Source organism: Branchiostoma floridae, chromosome 7, assembly GCF_000003815.2.
Source record: "Branchiostoma floridae strain S238N-H82 chromosome 7, Bfl_VNyyK, whole genome shotgun sequence".
Taxonomy (NCBI): Eukaryota; Metazoa; Chordata; class Leptocardii; order Amphioxiformes; family Branchiostomatidae; genus Branchiostoma; species Branchiostoma floridae.
In genome coordinates, this window is record NC_049985.1 from 12,646,843 (window position 1) to 12,659,276 (window position 12,434).

At 42.8% G+C, this 12,434-nt stretch overlaps 1 protein-coding gene across 6 annotated transcripts; it reads right to left on the reverse strand.

Annotated features, from left to right (window-relative positions):
- Positions 1–168: 168 nt before the first annotated feature.
- LOC118419811 (pre-mRNA-processing factor 40 homolog B-like) lies at positions 169–12,348 on the reverse strand. Of its 6 annotated transcripts, none has more exons than XM_035826411.1 (16): positions 12,201–12,348; positions 10,577–10,688; positions 9,973–10,225; positions 9,379–9,494; positions 8,642–8,722; positions 8,065–8,250; positions 7,103–7,366; positions 6,588–6,668; positions 6,120–6,260; positions 5,584–5,844; positions 4,807–5,081; positions 4,322–4,524; positions 3,621–3,978; positions 2,979–3,250; positions 2,527–2,724; positions 169–1,241 (listed from the first exon to the last, which is right to left on the reverse strand). In XM_035826411.1, exons 2-16 carry the CDS (start codon positions 10,664–10,666, stop codon positions 1,168–1,170), a joined length of 2,853 nt encoding a protein of 950 aa, XP_035682304.1. In that variant the 5' UTR covers positions 10,667–10,688; positions 12,201–12,348; the 3' UTR covers positions 169–1,167. The 6 variants fall into 6 exon arrangements, with proteins under 6 accessions (XP_035682304.1, XP_035682300.1, XP_035682306.1 ...); XM_035826407.1 differs by having other exon boundaries at positions 10,517–10,688; XM_035826413.1 differs by having other exon boundaries at positions 10,577–10,685; positions 12,201–12,319.
- Positions 12,349–12,434: the final 86 nt, after the last annotated feature.

The following is a 12,434-nucleotide window of genomic DNA, read 5'->3' on the forward strand; positions in this document are numbered from 1 at the left end:
TAAGATATGACTCAACTATGAATACTTTTAAACTAGCATTCCTCGAGCTGCAAAATTGCAACCAAAATACTTATGGAAGATGCAGAAAATCTAATAGTCTAAATAGGTTTGTTATACCACATGTGTAGCATGTTGTATATTCAGAAAATGAAGAAATAAACATTGAAGCAGTTTCTTCAAAATGTGTCTGAGTGACATTTAATGTAGAAAAGATAGTATCATGACACAGGTTGTGGCAACATATTTCAACTTGGCCCCACAAATTGCAAAGTAATGAATTTTCTACTCTTCTGCCTTTGTAACTACAACACATTTTATCAACACATAAAATGAATGTTTTCAGAAACAAAGATGTGATAAATTACATTAAACCTCCATGCTGTGGACTCATTTGTACTGTAGCATGGCCAGCAGGAAAAGGGTTAAAATCCTACAAGACATGCTGACAATGGTTTGTATGTTTAGACTGAAGCATGAGATACAGACAAACATTTCTCAAGCAATAAACAGTGGACAGAACAAGCTTATTGCCAGTCAGTACAAGTAAGCCTACAGACATGCCTACAAACCTTGAGCCAGCTAAGGTAGCCACTAGCCTTTGTTACTCAATCTCTTGCTGTCTCTCTGATGATTGGGCTAAAAGTGTGATTAAATCAGGCTCAGGTAGCCGTTTGGTACCATAATTCGAATTGGTTACCTGGTTAGACTGATAGAGGATTAATGCATGTCTGCAACTACAGTGGTCCATGTGAATGGTGTTTGAGTTGCAAAAGTGTTCATCTGTAAATATTCTGCATTATACAAAGTGTATACAAGAAAACAATGAAAACAGTTTGCATTGTTCATACATCATCTTGGGACATACTGTAGGATTTTTGGCAGGGTTTTGATTGTAGATCATAACCTATACTACATACAGAAGCAACCATGGAGTACAATGAACCCACAAACTTAAACATTACAAGTTTTGTCATCTTTAGGACAAATTCCAGTACTTCAGTTACAACTCAATATTTGTGGCTGCACACTTTCAAGTATTCTTGTGTTATCAAATTACCTCCCTGCTACACTTGGTGTACCCCAAGGCTCAATACTGGGCCCATGACTGTACCCCCCTCCCCAGCCCCCTTTGGATGTCACTATGTACATAGAAGAAAGAATCTTGGACTACTGGTCATCTGCTAGCTGTTGAAGAAGGGCTCGTCTGCGGCTCTCTAGCTCCCCTTCACTGAGGTCGCTCTCTGTGGGGGAGAGGAGTGAAGAAATAAAGGGAAACAGCCTTACTTATCCACATCCTCAAGCAGCAAAAACCACACTTTATTCTGATAATATGAAGTGCTCTTGTACTGTGTGTCCACCACAAAAATGGATACTTATTTCTCTACACATGAACAGCATGATATTTACACACATTGCTACTATACAAATTTTAATTAATACAACTGGGTCTGTGAAGCAATATTAACAATGTATTTCATAATAACTACTTGAGGTAATTTCTCTCAACAGCATATTCAAAGTTGTGCAAATGAAAAAAAATTACATGTCAATTAAAGAATCGGGTATAAGATGTCTACCAGCATTCTATTATTATCATTAGTTTGATTGTCAATGAGCGAGCAAGCTCATTTCAGCCAGCATCTTCTATGTAAATATCTTTGGTGTTAAGTGTTCTTGATTTTACTATATATTCCTCTTAAGGTCCCATCCTTTGTAAACAGGCTTTTCTATATGACATGTTTTCTGCCATGTCGGAGGACAATGTACATCTGCTGTACGTACAAACAGATGCTGATGAACTCCAACATGGCCGCTGTTGGATTCAAATTATCATCATGACACAAAAAAAGAGCCTGTGTACTAGAAAAAGTGAAACTTAACCCCAAAAGTGAATCAGGACCCATTGAATCTGCCTTACTTATGTAAGCGTTTCATTGGCCATCCAACACACATGCAAATTTGATTGACACTCCTAGGGTTCATGTGAGAAGTTTCTTTACTGAAACATGTTCACAAGATCAGTTTATTGCAGTAGTTTATTTGTAACCATTGCAGCAGTCACCTTGCTTGCAATTGCACTTGAATAAAAAATTTATTGTACCCTCTTAGATGCCCAAATACCCTAAACACTCTTAATGTCTAGCTATACTGGTTATATTTCTGCTGAGGTTCTCTGAGAGAAAAATAGTTCACTTCTGATACAGCAGTGCTCAGGCATTATCAAATAACATAGGCACAGAGCTCGAAACAGACTGAAAATCTTGTCCTATCTGAGGACAACTTCCTAACCTTTTCGCAATCATGACTATACCTAACAGATAAAAGAGAAATGAGTGGCCAGCAACTTTGGGTCTTTTCTTTGCTTCATAAAAACTGCCAAAGTACCAGTGCCTACCTATGGAAAAGACAAAGGGCCAGTGAAAAGTTCTGCCCTAGTAACTAGTGGTTGGTTCAGATTGGTTTCGAGCTCTGCTAGTTAGGAGGCAACTCAGCACTGTCATCCATGGGAGCAGGATTAAGTACCACCTGATGTATCCCATCCAGTCTTCTCCTTCTTGGAATCCGACGGGGGAGGGCTCGCTCGGGACTCCGACTTGTCTCGCGACTTCCTCTCCGCCTTTCTGGTCTCCTGCTCCGAGTCGGAGGAGCGTGACCGGTGGCGCCGCTTCTTCGATTTCTTCTTGTGCTTCCTGGATCTACTGCGGCTCTCCTCTGAGTCTGACCCTGAGATGTGAGATAAGTAGATCTACATCAGAACAAGGTCCCCCTCCCCTTACAGGATAGGATGATGACAACACATCAGGGGGAGAACATGCAGAATTATTACACTTTCCTACAGATGCATTAAACACCAGAAACATATGCCACACAGCAAGCACTAACATCTTTACTTGTACTAAAGCGTAAATACATATCTTAACATTGAAAAAATCTAGCAAGGATTTTATAAGCAGACTCATGAAGATAAAGTCACGTACTATCTGTGGACTCGGATCTTGATCTTGATCGTGACCTTTTCTTCTTCTTTGACGACCTTCTGTGTGACCTCTCCTCTTCCTCGGACTCTGATGCAGAGTGCGACCTTGACCTCTTGCTGCGGTGTTTCTTGGCCTTCTTGGAATGTTTCTTGGAGGATGACTTGGAGTGGTGGTGACTGCACTCTGTCTCCAAGGCCTGGATGAACTCCTTGAAGAGTCTGGCTCTCTCGGACTCCACCAGGATTTGGTCAAAGGCTGCGTCGTTTACAAACCTGAAGGCATGAGGAGAAAGAGGAAATACATATATTATGGATTCTCTTAGAAGGGAAATAAAGGCAGAGGCCCTGTGTTGGAGGAGAGAAACACCTTGAACTCACTATAGAACATACCACAGTTCTCAAATGTGTCCTTCCCAATTTTTACAGTACAGTCTTACACACGTTGTATCTACATGTATATTGTACAAAAACTGGTGTGCTATGCCTAAATGCAGTTATATTGTTAAGCAAAACAAAAATGTATTCCATACTATGTAGAAGTACATGTAACAATGTGAAGTTTCTACACACACAGTGTTACACAGGCTGTCGTGGCCCACATCAGTGACTGTTGCAGTAAAGAAAAAGAAGAATTTGAACAGACCTGTCCCTAACATCATCCCAAGTTGAGGTAGGATCCAGAGGTGGTGTGGCCTGCTTCAGCATGTTCTTAAATGCTGCTTCCTTCCTTCGTTGTTTCCTGGCTTCCTCCTTCTGTCTCTCCTTTTCCCTAGCCTCTGCCTTCTCAATCAGGCTGTTGTAAGACAGTTTTATGTTTCCTGTGTCCAGAGTGGCCGCACGTTTGTCAGAACTTATCGCAGTCGCAAAGTCTTCGAAACTTGAGTTGACCTCCACAGCAAAGTCTTTGTCCTTGAGAATGTCCTTGATAATTTTCTTCTCGTCGTGGAAACGAGCCTTGAGGTCTTCCACGTAGAACTTGAAAAGATCCAGGGGTGTTGACCCTGTAGAATTACAATCAGTTTTTAAAGCATTGACATAAAAAACACAAGCATGGCAATGAAAAAAAGAAATTGTAACAGCAACCCAAATTCATATATCAATTTATTCATTCATTCAGCGTATCTACAGCAATGGATGAAAGTGAAACAAAAATTTGTACTTCATAGACAGCTTAATCAGGTAGGTAGGTCACAGGAAAAAAATGTTCATGCAATACAACCATAAGAAAATTTAGCTTCCTAATGTGAACTTTCCTTTGGTTCTGTTGCAAGAACATTTTCCTACATCCTAGATTTTGTTTAGTCTCTCACAATGAACAAAGACCAGTAAGAGAAGAGTTCTGACCTGGCTGCCCTAACATGTTGGTGAACCTGACGTCAGCACTGATGATGGAGTACAGCTCCATCCAGGTGGACATGGAGTGGAGCTGTCCCGCCTCGTGCAGCTCGTCCAGCAGCACCAGGAAACCCTCCCGGTTCTTCCGCTGCTGTCGTCTCTCCCGCCCGCGCTGACGTTCCTTCTCCTCTTCCTCCTCCTTCTCCAGGGCTCTGCCAGGAACAGAAACATGGTGTCAGAAGTGGGATCCATACTATAAGGATCAAGCTATTCACACCATTTTACATATCTTATACCTATGTAAAGAACAGGTCAGCTGATTACTATGTCAATAAAGCACACTAGTGCATATCTACTCTTTCTTGTGCTGGAAACATAAGAATTCTTCTTATTTCAACTTGAAGCTATCCAGTTCTCACTGAGTGACAAATCTTACACTTGGAAGCTTCCCATTCCCATTAGAGCTGTCCTCAGCCCCCCGAGATGAACCATACCTGATGTGCTCCTCAAAGCAGATGAGAGCGTCCTCCTTGTCCATGTTCTGTAGCTCGTCGTCCTCAGCGAAGGTGGGGTTATCCAGGAGGTGCTGCTGTGCCTCGGACCACGTGGTCTTGTAGGTGATGTTGGCCATGTTGTCCAGGATGTTCTTCAGGGCTGCGATGTTCCGTTTGCGCAGGACCTTGGCATCCTCCTTCTCCTTCTTTGCCAGGAAGAAGAGGACGTCCTCGTACAGATCCTTGCGATCTCTCTCAGGAACTGCTTGCCAGACCTGTCAAACAATATATGTGAAAAACAGGAATATTCTAATATCTACAATGTTAGATGTCATCCAGGGCTGTCTCTTGCTTTAGATGTTTTTTGCTCCACTCATTGTTTGGGAGCCCAGTATGTTGATATGCATTGTTACATCTGTCATTTTACGCTTAAGAAAATAAAGTTTCATCAATATCATGTCATGAGGTTCAGATTTTGGGAACTTGTGGAGTAAAATTTCTGTCAGTCCCGACATGAAAATTTCTGTCCCAGGATGGAGGGACTGTCGTGTCAGGGACAGGTCCTGAAGATAGCCCTGGTATCATCAAAACATTGCTTGCTTGCTTACTTGCTGTACATGTATTTTCCTGTCAAACTCAACCTGCAAAAAAAGTATCTTCACTTTTAAACAGTTTAATCACAGTTCACCAATAATAATTACTATTGGAAAGATATTGGTGTTTGGGTTCAATTTTACACCACTGTTTATGAAGTTAGGACAGACAGGGGTCACTGACCTGTAGGTCACAGAACATGCTCTCTGCCTTCCTGTACTTGGTAGTTGAGGTCATCCTCTCGTGACCCTCCAGGAACTCTTGCAGCTTCTCCTTCGCCTCCTTGGCCCTCTGCCGCTCCTCCTCCTTCTCCTCCTTAGCTCTCTGTGTCTTGTAGGCGTTGAAGGCCTGCTTCTTCTCGTTCAGCTTCTTGAGGGCCCCGTAGCGAGGGTCGTTAACAATCATCTTCATGGCCTGTTCCCACGTGGCGTTGGACGCAACTCCCTGGAGAAGGACACAACAGCTTTTACCTTAGCAAAAATCTGCCTTATCTTACAGCAAGTACAAACAAAATGTACTCTATATTAATTGAAAACTCAAAAATTGAAAACTACAACATATTAGGACAAGAGTGGAGCAACATCTGAAATTACTCAATTCAACTAAACTTGTAAAATAATAGACAGATCCACAATAGAAATGCTGAAGACTTTTAGTTATCCAGACAACAAGAGAAGATTGAGAAGAGAAGAAAAGTCACGGAAGGACAGGAAAGTCACCTTCTCCTTCAGCAGTGCCTTGAAGGCAGCCACAGCCTCGGCCTTGTTAGCGTAGACGTACTCCTTCTTCTCAGGAGCGCTGTCTGTGGCGTCCTCACCAGCCTGAGACTTGTCGTCTGTGTCTGCTTCTGATGGAGTTCCCTGGAGACCATGCAGAGCATGGAGATCATGTTTTCATGAAGGTCACAATTTGTCATAAAAAGTGTCAATAGGGATCCTTAACCAGGCCCTCTCTCACAAGTAAATGTTACAGCTAGACAAAAAAATTGGTACATGTACTTGTTAAATTGTACTTGTATTAATAGTGCTTGCCTCCCTCATACCATTCTTCTTACTCTCCTTATTAGTTACTAGTAGTAGTAGTATCAAAGTTCAAATATGTTTTGAGAGACAGGTACACAAGGGCACATTTGTTTCCTGTTAAAGAAGACTGTACTAAATTAGAAGTAAACAGTGTGCTGAGCTGACCTCTGCGGCCTGCTGTGTAGCGACTGCAGCTGTATCTACAGCAGGTGCCCCCACCGCAGCTGCAGGCTGGCTCGTCATGTCCTGGGGACGCAGATGCAAAGCTGGTGACAAACTAGATCATGGGTGGTGCCATGATATTACACATTGCAGATATACTTACTGATTTCAATTAAATAACACATCCTGTGTAAATGGTTTCCCCGCACAAATTTTGTCATGCAGTTGCAAATTCTTTGATGCACATTTCATAGGAGCTTTAAGAAATTTCTTTCTTGAGACTTACACTTTAAACAAATGTATACTATCGATTGTGGCCTTTTAAACAATCTACTCCCCTTGGTAAAATTACACAGAGGTGCATTCAGATAATGCTACAAGCTTGGAAAATTCTCTTTTCTCCGTCACTTTGCAACTTCTGATAACACAATTATCACATACATTGTTGGAGGCTAGTCCAGGGAGTAAGATAGACAAGGTAACAGTTACTCAGTCAACTTAGGATGAAGCACCCCTACCTGCTGACCAGCTGTTATGACTTGCCCAGGTGTGGTCACACCTTGTCCAGGTGTCAGCACCTGTCCAGGTGTGCCCATCTGCCCAGGTGTTCCCTGCGGCTGCACCTGTCCGGGTGTGGTCACCGAGGGACTGCTGCTCCCAGAATCCCCTCCTGCGGTCTTCAGCTTGTCCAGCCCCTGTGCAGCGATCATGGCGCGGAGCTCCTCCAGCTCTTTGGGGATGGTCCAGCGTGATTCTTTGGTTTGGGAGTTGTAGTAGTAAACCTACCAAGGGACAAGTTATAATCATACTGTAAGTCTGGGGATGTTTGCTAAGCTTTTATACATGCAATTTCCACAGAATTCTAACACAAATTCATGATGCCCCAAAAATGTATTTCAATGTTGTGCAACAGTAGTTGTATGTATAGTAGTAAACCTACCAAAGGACAGGTTACATTTATCCACACTTAAACTTAAAGTCTGCAAATGGGCATGATGGTTTTCTTCTTACAGTTTCCACAGGATTTTAACACACTTTAATGATGCCCCCCAAAAAGCATTTCCGATATTTTGCTACTGTACTACAGAACTGTTTCAACCCAAACTTTAAATCTCACAAACAGTTGGACGGGAGACCTGGCGCATCCCTGTCTTGTAATTAGCCAACAAAAGGGTATGTCACCCCGTAAGGGACGGTATAACCCCGTCGTGTGTAAACATGAGCATACATGTGTGATCACGTCGACCAATGATGATGATGATGAAATGTCACAAAAACCTCTTTTCCTCTTCTTTCACATAACTAAATCCTCCCTAAAACAGAGAACTTTCAGTTCCTGATCATAAACATGTGATCAACATCACTTTCTATTTCTAGTCATGACTCATGAATGATATCCATATTCTCTAAACTAGTAATGTGTTGTGTTTCCATTATACACCACCGTACCAAACAAACAGCATGACCTGACACCACTCACCTTGCCACTGTCTGCCTTAAACTCCTTCCATGGACAGGAGTCCAGCAGCAGCTCGGCATGACTCTTCAGCTCCGCGGGTTTCTCCCACGTCGACTGTTTGGTCTTAGAGTTGTAGAAGTACGTCCTTCCGTCAGGCGCCTTGTGTTCCGTCCACGGGCTCTTCTCATCTTTGGGCTTCTCTGACGTCTGTAAAAAATGTTTCAACTGATCAAGAGAACAGAAAACAAAAGTAGCTCATTCGTTTCCTTTGTTCCACATAACTGATAAACCTGCCTTTAGTTTAGAACACACCAGTTTTTAACAAGAGATACATGTACAAATGTACAAAGCTATACCAATTTTTACAGGAGATACATGTGCAAGCTACATAAATGTAATTTTTGAAAGGGATGGGGATGTAAGATGATTTAAACATGAATAATAAAAAAAAAGGGTTAAAAACTGTCCCCTTCTTTAACTTTGGAACATGGAACGGCCTTAGATCAAGTATACCACATGCTTTGATATTGCCCTGCTCATAACTGTTTGTGATCTAAACCTACATGTGCCACCTGACAGGAGGTATTCTAATACACACCTGTGCAGGTGAGGCCATCCCAGGTGACCCGGCCATGCCCTCCTGCTGTACTGACGCCACCTGTGGATTGACAGCTGTCGCCTGTGTGAACAAACACGATAGACACACAAAGCTATACTCAGGCCCTAGAGGTTCAAATTTCTTATGATAACAATCGTTCATTGCTGATGGATTGCGAACCCCAATCCTTCGAACAGTTAGCTGGACAAGCTAGGAATAGACAGCTGTGGACTGCTAGAATTAAGAAGTTAAATTGATTCTATATTATAGTTTGTAGACATGTAGCATAAGGCCAAGGGTCTGTAAAATGTAAAACACACATACATACAAATTGTTCAAGCCTACTGATTGGCAGTGTGTGTTGATGGTAAGCTTTTCACTCTGTAACTTTGTCTAACATACAGTAGTTGTAATTGGGGTCTTACTTAGTGGTAGGAGTAAAAAGGAGGCTTTTAATGTGTTTTCAGAATAAAATTACTGTTGAAAAAATTCTACAATACAGTTGAAATACAAACGAGACATATTCATGGTTTCATGAATCACAGCGAAAACTGCGAAATTAAAACCACTGCAAGAGTTTCAAGACTTGCAGTTGTTGGTTAACACTTTCACTAGCATCTGTGCTTATGAATTAAACATAATTAAGTAATATAGGTAGGTAATGTAACATAATACGTGCTATGCCATGTTAGAAAAGACGAGTGTTATATTTTGAAGAATGAATCTTGTTCCCTTACACTCTGCATGGGCTGGTCTGACCCGGAGACAAACCCTGACACCTTGGTGCCAGCTGGATCGGCCTGTGTGGTCGCACCTGGAGCTCCAGATGCCATCGCTGTGACAGCTGGGGCAGCTGGAAACATGAACAACATTCTTAGCACCTGCCTAAACCAGACTTCACATACAATACAGTAACTGATACCACACAATTTTTTATTGTGCCGGCTGATGGAAAATGGGACATATGATAAGAAAGTAAGGATAAGAAAGTCAATCTTCCCAATCAACATTTGCTTGGAAAGTATATATAGATATTGATGTTACACACTAACAGCTATACAGTAACTGTACATGACTCCATATCCTCAAGGAGGTTGAAAAAAGGAATGTATTCTACAGTACAGTCAAACCTGTCTATAGCGGCCACTCAAGGGACCGGACAAATTTGGCCACTATAGACAGGTGGCCTCTGTATAGAGGTGGTAACTTGTAGATAAAATACCCAAGGGACCGACAAAAAGTGGCCACTATGGACAGGTGGCCCCTCTGTAGAGGTGGCCCCTAATACAGGTTTGACTGTACTTAGTCACATTATAGGAAAACATACACACCTGTAGTGCCTGGTGCTTGTGCCTGAGTCCCCGGCATTCCCATGGGGGGCATGGTCATTCCTGGTGGGGGCATCATGGGCATACCCGGCATGGGAGGGGGGTGGCCGAAGGGGGGCATGGTCATGCCCGGAGGGGGGACGCTCATCCCCGGAGGGGGCTGGGACATGCCTGGAGGGGGGACGGTGCGAGGGGGCATCTGGCCCATGCCAGGAGGGGGGAGGAAGCCTGGAGGGGGGGCCATTCCTGGCGGCATCTGTGAAAATAGGTACAGAAAAGAATACATCTGTGTAATTCTCTTGTATCGACATTTATGTACATTTCCACTTATGTTACAGATACAATCAATTCTCCAACTACATGTGTCTATTTTGTTAAGGTAACATCTACACCATTACAAACACACCTGTTATGTAGGGTTATACTGCAGCCACAGAGCAAATAAAAACAAAAACTAACAGCATAAAATGCACGGAAGATATAATAGCGACTACCCCCAAGATGGATGAAACCCCCCCTCTGGGATGTTAGTGATAGGTGCATTTACTTTGAGTCTGGATAGTAAAGCCACATCATAAGAACCAATCATGATGCTAGTTGGCCTTACAGCGAAGGGTGGCATCATCATGGGCGGGGGTCCGCCGCCGGGGAAGGGCGGGGGCTGGCCGGGCTGCGGTCCGCCAGGCGGCTTGTTCATCCTGTAATGCACTCACCAACTGCTAGGGGGAGAAGAAACACAGTCTCTTTTAGAATGATTACAGATGCTTTCAGTTTGGATCGTTGAAACCAAAGACGTTATATAGGGTCCTTGTTCAAACAAAAGACAGAAGCTTTCTGGTCCCTTTCAAAGTATGACCTGATCTTTCAGATGCAGACAGGCACATGAGACTTGTTAACCAATCAAAGGGATTGTTAGAACTCAGGCATCTTGTATGGTAACAGGTCAACTCGCCCCAAGACTAACTCGCCCCAGCTATTTACTACCGACTCGCCCCAAGTTACGGGACCCGGGAATACAGGATAGCCCTTGCTTTTATACTGCTTTAACACACGTATATCCAAATTTTAGATATTACTTTATATGCTAACAAAATCTCGTCGCTCTAATTTTAATGTCCTCTTCGGTTTGACACTTTTATTTAACGCCCGATCAACGCCGGGGCGCTAGCGGGTATATGTTGCATGTCGGCCAGGGGGTGTGCATCGCTCACTGTAATCTCAAGTATCTCAAATTAATACACATAGGCTGTTATGAAACTATGTTACATAAACTTATATACTTCTGTTATATTTGTCAATAAAGCTTGCCACTGTAGTGACGTAAGAGCGCTCCCAGTCCGGGCAAAAATTATCAATAAAGCGGGCGGGCCGACATGCCGACCGGGCCCGCCCGCAGATCCCGAGTTCGCCGCTAAATACCGAGCAAAAAAAGAAGTTTAGCGACGAGGTTTTGTTAGCAAATAAAGTTATATTTACAAGCAGAATACATGTGTATAAAGACAGCATAAAAGCAAGGGCTATCCTGTATTCCCGGTCCCCCTAACTTGGGGCGAGTCGGTAGTAAATAGTTGGGGCGAGTTAGTCTTGGGGCGAGTCGTCTAGAAATCTCTTGTATGTATACTTCATATTTAGGTCAGCCTTAGATGTCTGATGTTACCGTTCAATTCCATAATTTTTCTCCATAAAATCAACAATTTTAGACAATTTTTTCTGAGAACAATCATCATATAAAATGTTACCTTGAAATAAACTGAAGTGAAATATCTTGAAACGTTACATTTGCATTTTCTGCTCTTCTGTTAACATTGTAAAATGTTATCAATCAATCCCTTCAGCCCCTTTCCCTGTTAAGAATACAGCGTTAGACTACTGAACTTGATGTTGCTTGGATCAAAAGTATTTTTGCCCCCCTCCCCACAACACCATGTTACTTCCCTCTCATCAAATAGATATTAAATATTTCTTTTCAAATTAACTTGGCCGTATGTTACTTACAACCAGTATTTACAATCATTATGATCAGGACACTGAAGCTAAGGTAGCCACGACAAATTATGCGTTCGTGCTTCCAGAAAGCTCCTTTCTCTACTAGGATAAATTTTCGCCCCCCTCCCACACAGATCGGTTTTTGCTGCCCATATTTCCCCCAATTTGGCATTAAACCTTGACTTTCTCCCTGTCTTTAAAGGCCCACTTATCTATGAAATTCAAAGGGACTATATGACTCTTACCTGCCTCCAAACGATGCACTTTCTACCGTTTTGGGCGTCCCGGCGAGATGCGGTCTTTCTTCTCTCCTGTCTCGCTCTCTCGTAGGGCACGCGTGACGACAAAGTGTGGTTTGGCGGTGGTGTGGCGGGCAGTGCAAAAGCGCCTCTGTGTGGATCAATTGTGTACTGCAGGCATAACTTATCAACCCATTAAACGTCCTTGGCTTGACTACACGCTGCTAAATGTAGGTAAAA